At 38.6% G+C, this 15,224-nt stretch overlaps 1 protein-coding gene across 2 annotated transcripts in view; it reads left to right on the forward strand.

Moving 5' to 3' along the window:
• LOC149813448 (kinesin-like protein KIN-UC) overlaps positions 1–15,224 on the forward strand; it is a 114,032-nt gene that overhangs the window by 33,438 nt on the left and 65,370 nt on the right. For both annotated transcript variants that reach the window (XM_089992333.1, XM_089992334.1), the window contains exons 5-8: positions 248–469; positions 620–770; positions 1,156–1,305; positions 14,233–14,321. In XM_089992333.1, coding sequence (XP_089848459.1) covers positions 248–469; positions 620–770; positions 1,156–1,305; positions 14,233–14,321 — 612 coding nt within the window. The remainder of the gene's footprint in view (positions 1–247; positions 470–619; positions 771–1,155; positions 1,306–14,232; positions 14,322–15,224) is intronic.

A 15,224-nucleotide genomic window follows, 5' to 3' on the forward strand; every position in this document is an offset into this window, starting at 1 on the left:
CTAGACGGGCAGTCAAGGTTTGATTCTCATGAGCATTGCCCCTCTGTGCAAGCCAATGCGTAGCATAGGCCCCGGGGGCAGGGGTCCTAGCCTCAGAGTTTTACGCTGCCGGCATGATGACCGTAGGTATGGCAGGCTGAGCCAGCGTGACTAGGTCTTCGTGCTGGGTGCGGTTTCTTCTGGTTATAAATTAAAAAAAGTTAAGCGAATGCAACTTTCTTCTTATTTGTTATTCTCTTAATTATAGTTGTATATGGAAGCTATAGAAGACCTCTTGGCTCCTGAAAAATCCAATATTCCAATTGTTGAGGACCCTAAATCGGGTGAAGTATCCTTGCCTGGTTCTACCATAATTAAGATCAGAGACATTGATCATGCCCTGCAACTGCTGGAAATTGGTCAAAGCAATCGCTATACAGCAAATACTAAGTACAATACTGAGTCTTCACGAAGCCATGCAATTCTTTTGGTGAGTACTCTCGATATGACTGCATTTTGCTCTGTTTATCTTGATTGCATATTGGTTAATAATGCCATACAAGTAATTCTGACTTGCACAAACAGTTTCCTTCTGGAACTTCATTGTTGGTTGAGTTCCCTTTGATTTGTACTTGCATAGGTTTATGTTCAAAGATCAGTCAAAGAAAAAGGGGAAAATGAGTTGGATTTTCCTAGTAGCATCAAGATGGATGATGGCGACGTGCCTATCGTATTGAGAAGCAAACTATTGATTCTTGACCTTGCAGGGTCTGAAAGAATAGATAAATCTGGTATGCATTTCTACCACTAAATTGTCTTCATATTGTTTCAATTGTTTTGGATGGTTTTGTATGAAAAATCCTTCACTTATTTGATTCACACTTTTAAATCTGCATTTTACCATGGATATAAAAATGTATTTATTTTGTCAAAAGTGCAGAGGGAGATATAACTGGTTAGTATTGAAAGTGTATCCAAATCAGTAGTAAGGGATAGATTTAAGTGCAATATGATAGATGGTCCATCACAATGACAATTACTTGTTTCTTTCGGGCCAATCAATTAAAGAAGATAACTCATGCTCATAGTAGTTTCTAGGTGATCCTTTTTCTGCATTTTTATATACCAGTCATTTTTTCATATTTTCACATCCTTCATCTTATTCTCACCATGCAGGTGGCGAGGGTCATGCAATTGCAGAGGCTAAATCCATAAATCTTTCTCTCACGTCCCTTGGAAAGTGTATCAATGCGATCGCTGAAAATAGTCCACATATACCTACAAGGGATTCCAAACTCACAAGACTGCTTCGTGATTCTTTTGGAGGTTCCAGTCTGACCACAACTCATTTGATATCTGTCTTAAGTACTTGCCTTCTGCTAGTTATCGTCTCATTGGCATTTAATGTATAGTATGCCATGTTTGATCCTCTCATATGTGGTAAATTTACAAGCTATGTCGTCATTGTGACAAGATTGGCTATTTCGTCGAATCTTATGAATAAGTGGCATATTAAGTAGGTTGTTTTGATCAGCTTGTCTTTGGTAGTAGCATAAGTTTATTAGTTCCTTATGTCTAAGCAAGAATAAATCTATGAGTCCCTCTAAAACACACCAAACACCAGGCATGTTCGATTGAGAAAAGACAAACAACTTGTCATTCTACTTGATATAGGATTAAATCCCATTTAAATAAATAAATTACAACTTTTTAATCAAAGGTGTAACATATGGCTGTACATCTGATGCTATATACTAAAGAAAAATGTAAGCCCTGGTATGAGCTGGTCTATATAGACTGCATATTCAATTGCCTATGGTGGATTGAGGTTTGGTTCCAAGTTTCAGCTACATGCACTCAATTTTTCTTTCAACACAACACAAAAATAAGGGGCATTTCCGCTGCCTCCGTTCTTCGTGTCCGTCGCAACTGGAGTTGATCTTGCTCTACATTTTAGCATACCATAGGCATACTCATGTGGGTTGTTAAGGTATATAGATATATCATATATTGTACATCTATCTATATATATATATGTGTGTGTGTGTGTGTGTGTGTGTGTCTATATATATATCATGTTTATTGATTTGTAATCGGTTATGCCCTCTAGGGGTATTTTGATCATTTTGTACATTTGTAATAGGTTATGCCCTCTAGGGGTATTTTGATCATTTTGTACACTTGTCATAGACCCTGCCCATTAGGGGCAGATCTGTATTTTTTCCTATTTTTGTCATTTTTATTTTGACTAGGGAATTTATGATCTTTTGGCCATAGAGTCATTGGGAGCTCCCCAACGGCTATATTTATAGCCATTGGGAGCTCCCAAATCCTCCCAACAACTCTATTGGGGCTCCCTTGGTCCTTATTCCTTGTATATAAAATGACCTCTTGTCCCTATTTCTCTTAATGCTTTGCTTAAGCATTTAATGAATTTAAACATATTTATTTTATGCTCGTGGGTTCTCTTTAATTCACTTTTGTAAGTGTTTGTGTATGCCTTTGTGGCTTTATTTTGTGAACATTTTGTATTATTGTAGCCCTTAGTGGCATTTACTTGTGCACACTTTAGTTTCATTACATGGGTTTCGTACTATGCCTGGTCTAAGCTAACAAGCACTAGGGGATCTATTTTAATGAGTTGTGTGGGAGTCAAGTCCAGGTCGCAATCCAACCCAGTGACAGCCCTTCTTCTTGCCCATCTGCACATACTCATTTAGCCATAACACATTGGACTTGGTTTAGGGCCCAAACTGAGCCTCTATGCTCAGTATGCATAAAAATCAGCATGACAGATTGGATAATGAAATTGATTAAAAAAGGTACTTTCATGAACTTGATTATATATGGATCTCAGATTTTAGATCTTGGATCTTTCATTGGGTGTGTATCTTAAATCTGTTGGATATGATTCTTAAATCTTTTGACCTTGGATCTTGGATGTTTAGTTGGATCTAGATCTTCAATCCTTTTTTTGGACATTGGATCTTTTGATCAACCAAATTCTACTTTTCTTCTTATTTTCTTCAATTTCGATCATGACGTTAACTTCTACATCTGGATCCTTTCCAATTACTTCTTCCTTTTTGATCCAATTAGTTATAGAAAAGCTTGACTCAACAAATTTTGTAACTTGGAAGAAACAAATCCTTCAGTTATCAAATGATCATGATGCAATGGGGCATTCCTGCTGGGTATGTCTTTGCTTCTGAAGGAGAAGCCAAAGAAAATGAGGCTAGTCATGATGACTCAAAATATAAAACATACAAGAATTTAAAAAATTCTTAAGGAGCACATCTCAATGAAAGCACCACATAGAATTCAAAGAACATGCTTTGATACGTGCATAAAGTCACCAATAATCATAAAGGTGTTAAAATTCTCAAAATAAATATATATACTTTGAATGAACACATACACAAATCCACTAAGGGGCCCCATACACGAGAGTATAAACAACAACAACAAAACAACAACAACTATGCCTTCATCCCAAAACAATTGGGGTCGGCGATATGAACCGAAAAAGAAAATCATTCTGGGTCTTCCACATGAATCCTTCTCCTCCAATCATTTCTATCCAATGCCATGTCCTCGGTGAGGTTCAAAGCATTCATATCCTTTCCTATCATCTCCATCCAAGTCTTCTTAGGCCTACCCCGACCTCTTTTAACTAATATATTTTCCCATTTCTCCATCCTTCTAACTAGAGCATCATTAGGCCTTCGTCGAATATGTCCAAACCACCGTAAACGATTCTCTATACACGAGAGTATAAAAATATATATTTTTGTATTAAAGAGTAATAATAAAATGGAGAACTTACCATAAAGAGCTCAAGAATAGACTACTTATGAGTTAATGTCAACACAAAAACACAGTCCATTCAAGCATACACAAGAACCAATAAAACAATATTTCATTAAAAGAAATTTCACAAACTCTAATTTCAATTGATTTTTTTTAAAACACATTACATACCTAAAAAATAACCATAATATTTCAAACAAATTTTGAAAAATATATCATAAATACCTTTTAAAGATAGACAACTAAAAAATAATCATGTATATAAAGATTTAAGATATATACCAAGGCCCACATCATGTAGTTTGATTCATTTAATTTGAAAGATGGATCAATCTTGGAATCGTGCCACATGAGAAAGATTAGCAGAGAGAGAAATGTAGAGAAAACACATCCTCTTGGGCACCACAATCACCATGATCACACAAATACTTTCCCACGAACACGATCACGAGATGGTCACACTTCAAAGGTCCAAGAGCACTATGACTCTGATACCATGCAATGAAATATGCAGAAATATAAAACAAGAACCTCTAAGGCTTTACAAGATCATAACCACAAAGTGCACATGCACAAGTCCACTATGGGACAATACAAAAGCTAACAATGGCTACAACAAATATTAAAAATATAATTTATTGATCAAATGCTTAAGCAAAAGCAACAACAAAATCAAGGGAGACAAACCCCCGCTATTTATACACAGACACAAGAGAGAGACCATTGAGAGCTTGTAATATCGTGTATTTTTATACTTGGTCAAATTAGAGATTTCTGAAAATTTGACTAAGTATTGAAGAAAAATCGATAAACCTTTGATATTAGGAATGTGATATTTGAGTCTGGGCTTGGCTCAGGTCTCATCAACAAGACCTAAACGAGCCAATTAAAATGGTGATAAAAAGTTTTATTTTCAACCTTTAAATTCAAGCGAAATTTGAGTTAAATTCAGGCAAATTTTGGAGGCAAAATTCGAAGTATATACCATTAAATGTGCCTCAAAATTCTGAGTTCAACGGTATATTATTTTTCTGAATTCGGGCTACGGTTGGCCCAAAAATCGCAAATTTTAAAAAAATGCCTGTCTCAATGGGACCGGGTCTGGATCGGATCTGATCCGATCCGATCCGATCCATATGATTCAATTTAATGTGGATCTGAACTCAGTCCAAGACCCATATTAATTAAGATCCAATCCAGCTCAAGATCCATATGGATTTAGAACTTGGATCTAGATCCAGATCCAAAAATATAACTTTAAATTCAGTATACAGGTTTAAATTAAAGGATTTTAAAGTTAAAAAGGCTCCTAGAGGGATAAGGCACCCTCTGGAAATTTTTGGATATTTAATTAATAATAAATAATTAAATTAATATTAATTAATATTTAATTCCAAAATTCAGAAGTTGTTAAATGGTAGGGACTTTAGAAGAGTCTATAATAGTCATGAGAAAGGCATAAGAATAATGAAATTCTAATATAGTTGAAAAAAAGGAAAGAAATAAAAAAGTCAACAAGGAGAGTTTTAAGAAATCAATGAAGCAAGTTCTGGGCCATACTCTTTTATATCCGTAGACTTTACTAGGTGTGAACATTGAACCAATGAAGCATGTATTAGACGTATATAACCCTAACATATATAATTGTATATATGTAAACTATATACCAGACACATAAATATTATTGGACGTGAAGAAATTACCGCTGACTTGACCCTACTCGATATGACTAAGTATGAAGACTTATTGGATATAGACAGGTTATTTGAATATCACGCCAATGTTATATACCGTCGATGTTAGATGGCAACATCATGGCATCGATGAAAGCACATGGGAACCTGAGGCCAATATGCAGAAAAAGTACCCCAGTCTTTTCGAGTAGTCCTATGAGAATTTCGAGGACGAAATTCTTTTTAGGGGAAAAGGATGTAATAACCGTGAATTTTACCGATTTAAATAAACTTGAAATTCATGTCCTTAAGCTAGTGCAATGATAAGACTATCGTTTTATTTGTTTATTCGTAATTGGATCTTGGATATCATGTTCGGATCTTCGATAATCCATTCGGATCTTAGATATCGGATCACGAACATTAAATTGGAGATTTAATAAAAGATTTCGGTCAAATGGATTGGATCTCTGGTTTTGGATCCTCAATATCATAGTCAAATTTGATATTGGATCCAGGGCGAATTTAGTAGATCCATGAAGTTTAAATCGGTAAAATTCACGGTTATTACACCTACTGACTCTATGTCTGTTTATGGCTATTGTCATATGGAATTTTTTGTCTGTTGATTACTTGGTGGTACTTGATTCACATGTTGGTCGAAGAACTTACTGTTCAGTGTGTATTACGATAGCTGATACAGGCAAACTACCACTGATATATGTGATAATAGCCCTGATATCTCTTTGTTTCTTTTATTATTCACTTTGTTATACTTCCTTTTTATTATTGGTTACAGCTGAATGTCACACAGATTCCACTTTTGATCTCACAATGCCCAATCTCTGATGGTGTATGCTATCTAAAGGTCTTTAACAGAGTGTAATCCTATAGTCTCTCTCTCTAACTATATATATATATATATATATATATATATATATATATATATATATATATATGTGTGTGTGTGTGTGTGTGTATGTGTGTGTGTGTGTAATGTTTCTCCATAGCCTTTTTTTTCTTTTTCTTTTCCACGATAGTGAGACAGTGACTACCATCTGAAGTATTATGGTTAGTTTTGAGGTGATTGCTTACAGAGTAAAAATCAAATGGGTGTCTTGCTGCCAAAAAGGTGGTGCTGATCTTCATCCTCTTTCATTTAATAAACAAGCTCAATAAGCTCAAGCTTGAGCCTGGTTCATTAAACTTGTTTAGAGTAAATTAGTCTATAAAGTGTTTTGAATCATAGTGCAATGACATTTTGTTTTAAATGAGAGATTGTAACGCCCCAAAATCCAGGACTCGTAACTTTTAATGAAAAGTTCAAAAGCTTTGTAATCATTCGTTTATCAAAGTTTTTAAATAGTAATTCAGCGGAAAATAGTATTTGAAATAGCAAGTCAATGGACCTTGGGCGCATTACAACGCAAACTTTCTTTCACAACAGATTTGAAACTCTGTACATTTAATAAACCAAATATATTCTGAAGTGCACTTTATAATAATTTAAGACTTGTACAAAGGAGTTTTCTAGAAAGCCTTTATGCAAAATTACTAAACTATCCTCAGGAGTGAAACGTTAGGGAAAGAGTCTCAGCTTGATTTCATCATGCCATCGTGCCATCGCAGTCCGTACAGACCTAATCATGACCTGTGCCCATAAAATGGGTCAGTGTCACGAAAAATTGTTAGGTGCACAAGTTAGACAATGTAGAATTCAATTAAGTACTTACATCTAATTCTATCATGCCTAATAGTTTAAACAAATGAAAAACTACTATTAGCATCAACAATTAATCAACGCAAGAGGAATGCTAAAACTAACATTTAACAATTAATCAGTGCAGAAGAAAAGCTACAACTAGCATTAGCAGTTTAATCACCACAAAGAAATGCTACAACTAACATTAAAAGTTGATCGACGCAAGAGAAATGCTACGACTGACATTTAACCGTTGATCAGCATACGCGAAATGCTACAATCAACATTAACAATAAATCAGCGCACGCGAAATGCTATAATTAGCATTAACAATAAATCACCGCACGTGAAATGCTATAATTAGCATTAACAGTAAATCAACACACGCGAAATGCTGCAATCAACGAGTAAAGTTAACCTTATAACTTTTGTTTCGATATTAGCTGGCCTGCGAGTGCGCGCAAGGCACGAATCGTAGAAACAACTGAGACTAGTTCGGGGGTCTATTATGCCATGTATTTTCAATAACCCAAATAGCTAGTTGAGTCTGCTTCTAAGGGGGCGAATTTTGACCGAGAGAGGATTCTCCGAAGGCAGTTACTTGGCAACGGATGCATCCTACTTTTGCAAAAGTGTTTAGCTAACTTTTGTAGCCCCTTTCCCCTAACTCCAATGACTGGGGATGTCGAGTCATTTGCCCGATGAGTGGTTGTCAACATGTCCATTGGAGTTTTTGTACCGATCCATCCTCTCCCTTGACAGAAACATCAGGCGAATGAGTGTGTCAGGCGTTGCTTAACTGACGACCCATTCTATATGCTCTGGTCTTTCAACCATTCGAGCATCTTGCTTGTGAATGCGATCGATCACTATTTTATGTGATTATAGTATTGTGCATTTAGCACTGTTCGAGGTCACATGACCATCTCATCTGATCATCGTAGTACTAACGAGCAGTGCACGTCTACAAGTACTCTATGATGAAAGGGATATAGTTCTTTAACAGGAGCCTCAACATAAATGTTTTGCAAAGATGTAATGTTTCTCAAGCTTTACTTTTGACATTCTTTATCTTTCGAAACAGTCGACTACTCGTGCCAACATATGGCATGCGATTTCTAGAATCTCTTATCCGTTATCGTAGTATCTGCATGCCTCGCATGACTCGATGCTGACCTTGATGAACGGGATATGGGTTTCTCAACAGACCCCCCCGCCAAGAAGTTCGTTCGAGCCCCAATTCGAGGTTACCCAAGATGTGTCAGATGCACGAACCGAAATAGACAAACACCCCCTTTCCAAATACGTAGATTTAGGTAGTCTTTGATGTTTTAGCGTAACTCCCAAAAAATCCTCGAGTCTGCTTTGCAGGACTGCTCACTCGAAAAGCCGGGATCCTTGCTAGAGATCCCCCTCCTTAGTCGAGGATGTATCGTTTAAGCCCCCGACTCATCTCTTATCGTAAGAGGGAGAGTGGTAAATGCCTGTGCATACTCCACGAGGATACAACTAATAATACATGCAATGAGCGAAATCATGAGCGTCATGTGCAATGGGAAGGCAGTAATAAAACATTTGCAAAAGCAGGAGCCTGGGCGCAAAGCGCGACAGCAAAGTAAAGACTGAAAGCAGGAGTGCAAACACAAAGCTTGTGCGCAAAGCGCGACAACAAAGGAAATACTGAAAGCAGGAATGCATAAGCAAAGCCTAGGCGCAATGCGCGACAACAAAGGAAAGATTGAAAGCATGAGTGCGTAAACAAAGCCTAGGCGCAATGCGCGACGGCAAATGAAAGACTGAAAACAGAAGTGCAAACGCAAAGCCTAGGCACAAAGCGCGATGACAAAGTAAAGACATGACAAAAAGTAAAGGACAAGGATCGCGAAACCGCATCCTTGAGTCAAAAAACATACTTCTATAAATATATATATATATATTTAATTGCTTTAATTTCCATTTTTAAATGTTTTAGCTTAGTTCAGTTCATCCAAAGTCCATTGCGCGACTTTCCTCTACCTTGAGGGTTTCGGGGTTGCGCCTTCATGTGTATGTAACGAAGGGCTCGGGCTGCGGGCGCGAGCAGGATCCGTCGTGCGAGTTGCGAAAGATAAAACGTAAGTAGCTGCACAAAAACCTGAAGAGAAAGCATGCAGGGGGCGGGGCAAAGGGTCAGCAACCCAGGCCGAACCTGACCCTGCCAGCCAGCATAAGGGAGGCAGGTGGGGGGCTCGGTGGTAAGGCTGAGCCCGGCCTGCCTGCAATGGCAAAAAACAAAGAGTGGGTCCGGCTTGATAAGTCGAACTCAACCCCGGGCCCTAACAGGAGTAGGGAGACAAGGGGAGGTCTCAACCCCTCCCTTGCGAAAAGGAGAAACAGGGAGGGGGTCGAGCCCCTCTCTCGTAACCCATACCACAAGGAGACAGGGAGGGGGCTCAGCCCCTCCCTGGCGAAAAAGGAAACAGGGAGGGGGCCGAGCCCCTCCCTCGTAACCCATACCTCAAGGAGACAGGGAGGGGGCTCAGCCCCTCCTTGGCGAAAAAGGAAACAGGGAGGGGGTCGAGCCCCTCCCTCGTAACCTGTACAACAGGAAGACAAGGAGGGGTCTCGACCCCTCCTTGTCAAAAAAAAAGGGAAACAGGGAGGGGGCTCGAGCCCCTCCCCTGTATCTTGAGAAAGCAGGGAGAGGGATCGACCCCTCCACTGCGAAAATAGAAAGGATTGGGAGCAGGTGCTGTCCCTGCCTGCCGAGAATACTCAGGCGGCAGGGGCAAGGCCCCATTCAACTTGCCGAAAAAATGAGGCAAGGGCCAAAAGCCCCTGCCGAAAGCCTTATCACAAGCGACAAGGGGTGTTGCCCTGCCGGCCTGCCGAAATACTAGAGGCAGGGGCTAAAACCCCTGCCGACCGACTAAACGCAGGCGGCAGGGGGTGTCACCCCTGCTGGCCTGCTGAAAGATATCAGGCATGGGCTTTAGCCCCTGTAGACCAACCCAAAGCAGACGACAGGGAGGCGTCACCCCTGTCGTCCTGTCGAAGAAGAGAAAAGGGGGACAAAGAAAAAAACAGAAGAAAAGAAGACAAAAGAAGAGGAAGAAGACAACAGAAGAAGATGAAGACGACAAAGGAAAGAGAGGGGAGTCGGGGGTTACCTGCAGGGGGCTGGCGAGAGGGACCGAGGTCGCCGGCAGACGAGAGAGGGAGCTGCGGGCCAGAGGGTTGTTGGACAGGAGCTCACCAGAGGGGAGCTCGCCGAGAGCGGGAGAGAGGGTCGGGCGAGGGTGAGAGAGGGAAACCGAGAGAGAGCTGAGAGAGAGGGGGAGGGTTTCGAATGAGAAACCCTTCCCCTCTTCGTGCTTAATTATAGGCACGAGGGGGGGGGGGGGTATCAGGTTTGGATCCGGATCCGACCCAGGTCCAGATCTTTTTTTTTCCTGGATTTTACAAAGATGACAGGTTCTAATCTCATTTCCTCTACCTTATCAAGTAATATGTTACATCTGGCTTGGCTCTGCTCAAGCTTACTGGAAGTGAGCTTAAGCTTGATTTATTATAAAAAATAAGAAAAAGAGGGGAAGCGTGGGGGAAATGCGCTTCCCAAAAAAATTTGGCGCTTCTCAGCACGTTTCGGAAGCGCGACGTTTCATGCTTTAGAAACACACTTTGGGAAAGCGCGCTTCCCCACTTGCCTAGGCGTTTCCAGTAACTCTATGATAAACTCTCACCCCGTGCAATTCCTTGTGCCTTCTTAGGTTATGCAGATAATAAAAAAGGCTATATGTGTTTTGATTTTCAAAATGAAAAATTATATGTATCAAGAAATATATCCTTGATTTTTTTTTTTGAATTTGAAAAGCCCAAGGAAGTCACTGAATATTCTTTTTTAATATAATTGACTTCAAAATCTAATGAATATGATCATGAATATGATTTAGACAATAATCAAAGTTGATGCAGAGCACAGACGTCCCAGATCCAGCGGCAAACAGGAGTCGACTCGGGTCCAGGGCCAGACCCGGACCCGAGATCCGGATCCAGCTGCACACGTTAAATACCCATCTTAGGGTTGTGTGCAGCACAAACGATAAAGATTGGAATTAACGCTCTCTTTTCTTTTTGGAGTTCCCTGCAGTTTTTCTTTCTTTTCAGCAACCTTTGTCATTCCTTTTGGGTTTTCTTTATTACTTTCCTGTCAGTCCATTATTGCTTTTGTCATTACTTCCCTATTGTTTATTATTATTCCTCTGTCATGTTCAGTTTACACAGTTTTCTACAACAACTTTTATGTTAAGTTCTTTGTTTTACATTTTACTCTTTTGTTTTGTTGCAACAACTTCTCTTTTCCTGTCAACAATGTCGGTCTTTTAATAATAACAAGTTACTCAGACCTAGTGATCTTTTGCTGTTTTTATTCATTACTCCCTGTTGTCAAACCCATTATGTGGGCATTATTAGTGGATTCTTCCTTCAGGCTGCACGGCTGTGCATCGCACAAAGCCATCAGCGTCAGCCCCTCTTCGCGTGACCCTTGCGATTCCCCCTGTTCGCTGCATCAAGTGCAGTTCGTTTGTGTTATTTATTGCCGCACGCCTGATCGTGCGTGGAAGAACTATAACAATGTCAGGCTTGTTACGTTGTGGTCTGTCTCCTGTGGCTGCATTGAGGAGCGCCAGTGAGGGCACCCCTTATCGTGAAAGCATCGCCTTTGCGCTGCATCAAAAGTACTATTGATTTTAAACATAATGTTGATAATGAAGAGCAAACTCATAGGGACGTTTGTTTACAATATTCAAGACGTAGAGAATCAAATCTTCCATGTGCATTAGAAAAATACTTCGAAGTACAAACCAGAAGGTCATCCAGAATTTCTAGACCTTTTATAAAATTTGTGTCATATAAATAATTTTCACCCACATATAGGGCAGTTATTGCATTAATATAATCATATGTAGAACCGTCATCCTGTTCTCAAGCCAAAAACCATACAGAGTTGGTAGAAGCCACAAAGGCAGAATTGGAAGCATTAGAAAAAGCTAATACTTAGACTATTCAAGATATTCCTCTAGGCAAGAAACCTATAGGCTGTCGATGAGTCTACAAAGTTAAAACCAAGAGTGATGGAACTCTTGAAAGGTATAAAGTCAGATTAGTGGCCAAGGGGTATGCCCAAGAGTATGACATCGATTACAAAGAAACTTTTACTCCAGCTGCCCGAATGACCACTATCAAAACATTAATAGCTTTAGCCTCCATTAGAAAATGACCCATATTTCAATTGGATGTCAAAAATGCTTTTCTCAATGAAAATCTAGTTGAAGAAGTTTATATGGAAGCCCCACCTGGTATTAGTATCCCTAAGGGTAAAGCTCTTCGTTTAGAAAAAGCCTTTTACGGTCTTAAACAGACACCAAAAGCCTGGTATGACAGGTTTAGTTATATTATGCTTGATATTGGTTTTCGATCTTGTTTGACTGACACTGCTTTGTTTATTAAGAATTCTGATGTAGGGATTATTGTTTTCTTTCTCTATGTGGATGACATGATTATCACCGGAGACGACAAACAGGGAGTTGAAAACATTAAAAAGCTTCTTAAAACTCATTTTGAAATGACTGATTTAGGTTTATTGAGATATTTCTTAGGAATTGAAGTTGCTTATTCCCATCGGGGGTATTTGATATCTCAATCTAAATTTGCTTTTGATATTGTTTCAGCATGCTCCCACTTTGGTTCATATGGGCACAGTTTTGCGTATCATTAGATACATAAAGTCCTTTATTTCACGAGGCTTCTTCTTGTTTGTTTCATCTTCATGAGATTTAATTGCCTATACTGATACTGACTGGGGAGGTGATCCCAATAATAGATACTCAACCACTGGTTTTTGTGTTTTTTTAGGTGAATCCATAATTTTTTAAATATGCAAAAAGCAACAGGTCTCTCTCTCTCTCATCCACCGAAGCTGAATACCGAGCCATGGCGATCACGATAATGGAAGTAGTCTGGCTCGGATGTCTGCTAGCTGACATGGGAGTTAAAGCAACACAAGCTTCACAAATGTGCTGTGAGCCTGTGACAACAAAAGTGCGATCTATATTGCAAGCAACCAAACAATTCATGAACGCACCAAACATATTGAGATGGACTGTCACTATGTCAGAGAAGAATATCTACATGGAACCATTGATCAACCATATGTTACATCAAAATATCAATTAGCGGACTTCTTCACCAAACCTCTCGCTGCTCCTAGATTTCACTTCCTTTTAAACAAACTTTCGCTCATTGTACCGTAAGTTTGAGGGAGAGTGTTAAAATGTAAAATGTAATATATATATATATATATAATATAATAAAATAATAATGTAATAATGTAATAATGTAATATTTTTTTCTTTTTTCTTTCTTTTCTTTATTTTTATTTTTATCTAGTTTTTTTTGAACTAGACTTAGGATCTAGTCAAGTTCCAATTAGAACTTGACTAGACTTATAGTCGTTGGACTTGGTCCAATGGCTATAATTAGAGCCGTTGGACTAGGTCCAACGACTCTAAAGGAGAGCTCTTCAAGAGCTCTCCTCTACTGTCCCTTTTCATGTATAAATGGGGGTGATCCCCTCTATTGTAAATCAATGCTTTTTAAGCATTTCTTGTGAGAAATAAAAGATTATTATTTTTATTGTGTTCTTCCATTTATACCCTTTTGTGGGTTATGCTTGTAGTGTCTCCAATAAACACCCTTTGTGAGTTTTCGTGCTTTTGTGGAAGACCACCATTTCATTACAATATATATATATATATATATATATTACATGCTATTTTAATAAACTTTGATGCAACTTAACAACACTAGTTTAGAGTATATTTAGAAACACAGCTTCAAGATACTTGACATCTAATTTTCTTTATCTTGGTTAGGATTATATAAGAGCTTGTATCTTACTTTAGTGCTTGACTGTAGTAAGTTGATAGCCTTTCAATCATGTAGTGGGGTTTTGTTAGCCACATGTCCTTATTTCTCGGTTAATGTCGGCTGAATATTTATACCTATCTTTGATGTTTAATTCTGTAGGTTCAGCAAGGACCTCGCTTATTATAACGATTGGGCCTTCTGGAAGGAATATTGGCGAAACAACATGCACAATCATGTTTGGACAGAGGGTAAGCTTACGTTTTTATTTACCATCTTGGTTAAGCAATGTCAAGCAAACATTACATAGTATTCATAGCAAATATCTATCACCTTGATTTCTCATATTATTTAGCATTTGATGGTACTCATTATAATTATTTATTGCTTTTGTTGAGTATTAGTTCGTTGTCTTCTTCTTCTTGATAGATATGCACTTTACAAGAGTGGCCAAAATTATATTAGGATTTACAATATGATGCAAGATGCTGCTTTACAGCTCCTGCACCATTTATTTTTTTATTTTTGATTTTGTGCAATATTCAGGTTATTGTTATATTCTGCACCCTCTTACTTTGCATGCTATCATCTTTTAGGCAAAATATATGGTGCATATAATTAGTTCTATTCATATCATTTTAAGATTTTCACTCGGGAGGTATTAGAGCTTCGAGTTTCATTTTCTTATTTTTTCCATGGGTATCATCCTTTCTTTGTCAAACAAGACTCGTTGGACTATATATGGGCACATGCCAAGATCTATGCTAAGGCCAGTAACTTTTTTTTTGAAGAGAACGAGAAGTATCAGATTCATTAAAGAATGGATGACAAGGTGTCACCTGGAGGAGAAGAGTACATACCTCACCTGACCAAAACCCAACAAAACAGAAATTAGCAAATAAATAATCAGGAAACATACATCTTACATGTCATGAGGCATAACTGTGGTTGACTGGAGTTGGCTCTCATCATGCCAAGTGTTGGTCATGTGCGTCCATTTTATCCTGACCCATATGGAAACTGCTCTTTGAATCTACAGGTGAAGGAAGGTTAATGGTCTGGACAAACCCTCAAAAATTTGATGATTGCGTTCGAGCCATATCGCCCACCACGTCTGTAAGAACCACCACCTCCATACTGTGAAACTATGTCCC

Source organism: Nuphar pumila, chromosome 16 (genome assembly GCF_984573655.1).
Source record: "Nuphar pumila chromosome 16, dmNupPumi1.hap1.1, whole genome shotgun sequence".
NCBI classification, from domain to species: domain Eukaryota; kingdom Viridiplantae; phylum Streptophyta; class Magnoliopsida; order Nymphaeales; family Nymphaeaceae; genus Nuphar; species Nuphar pumila.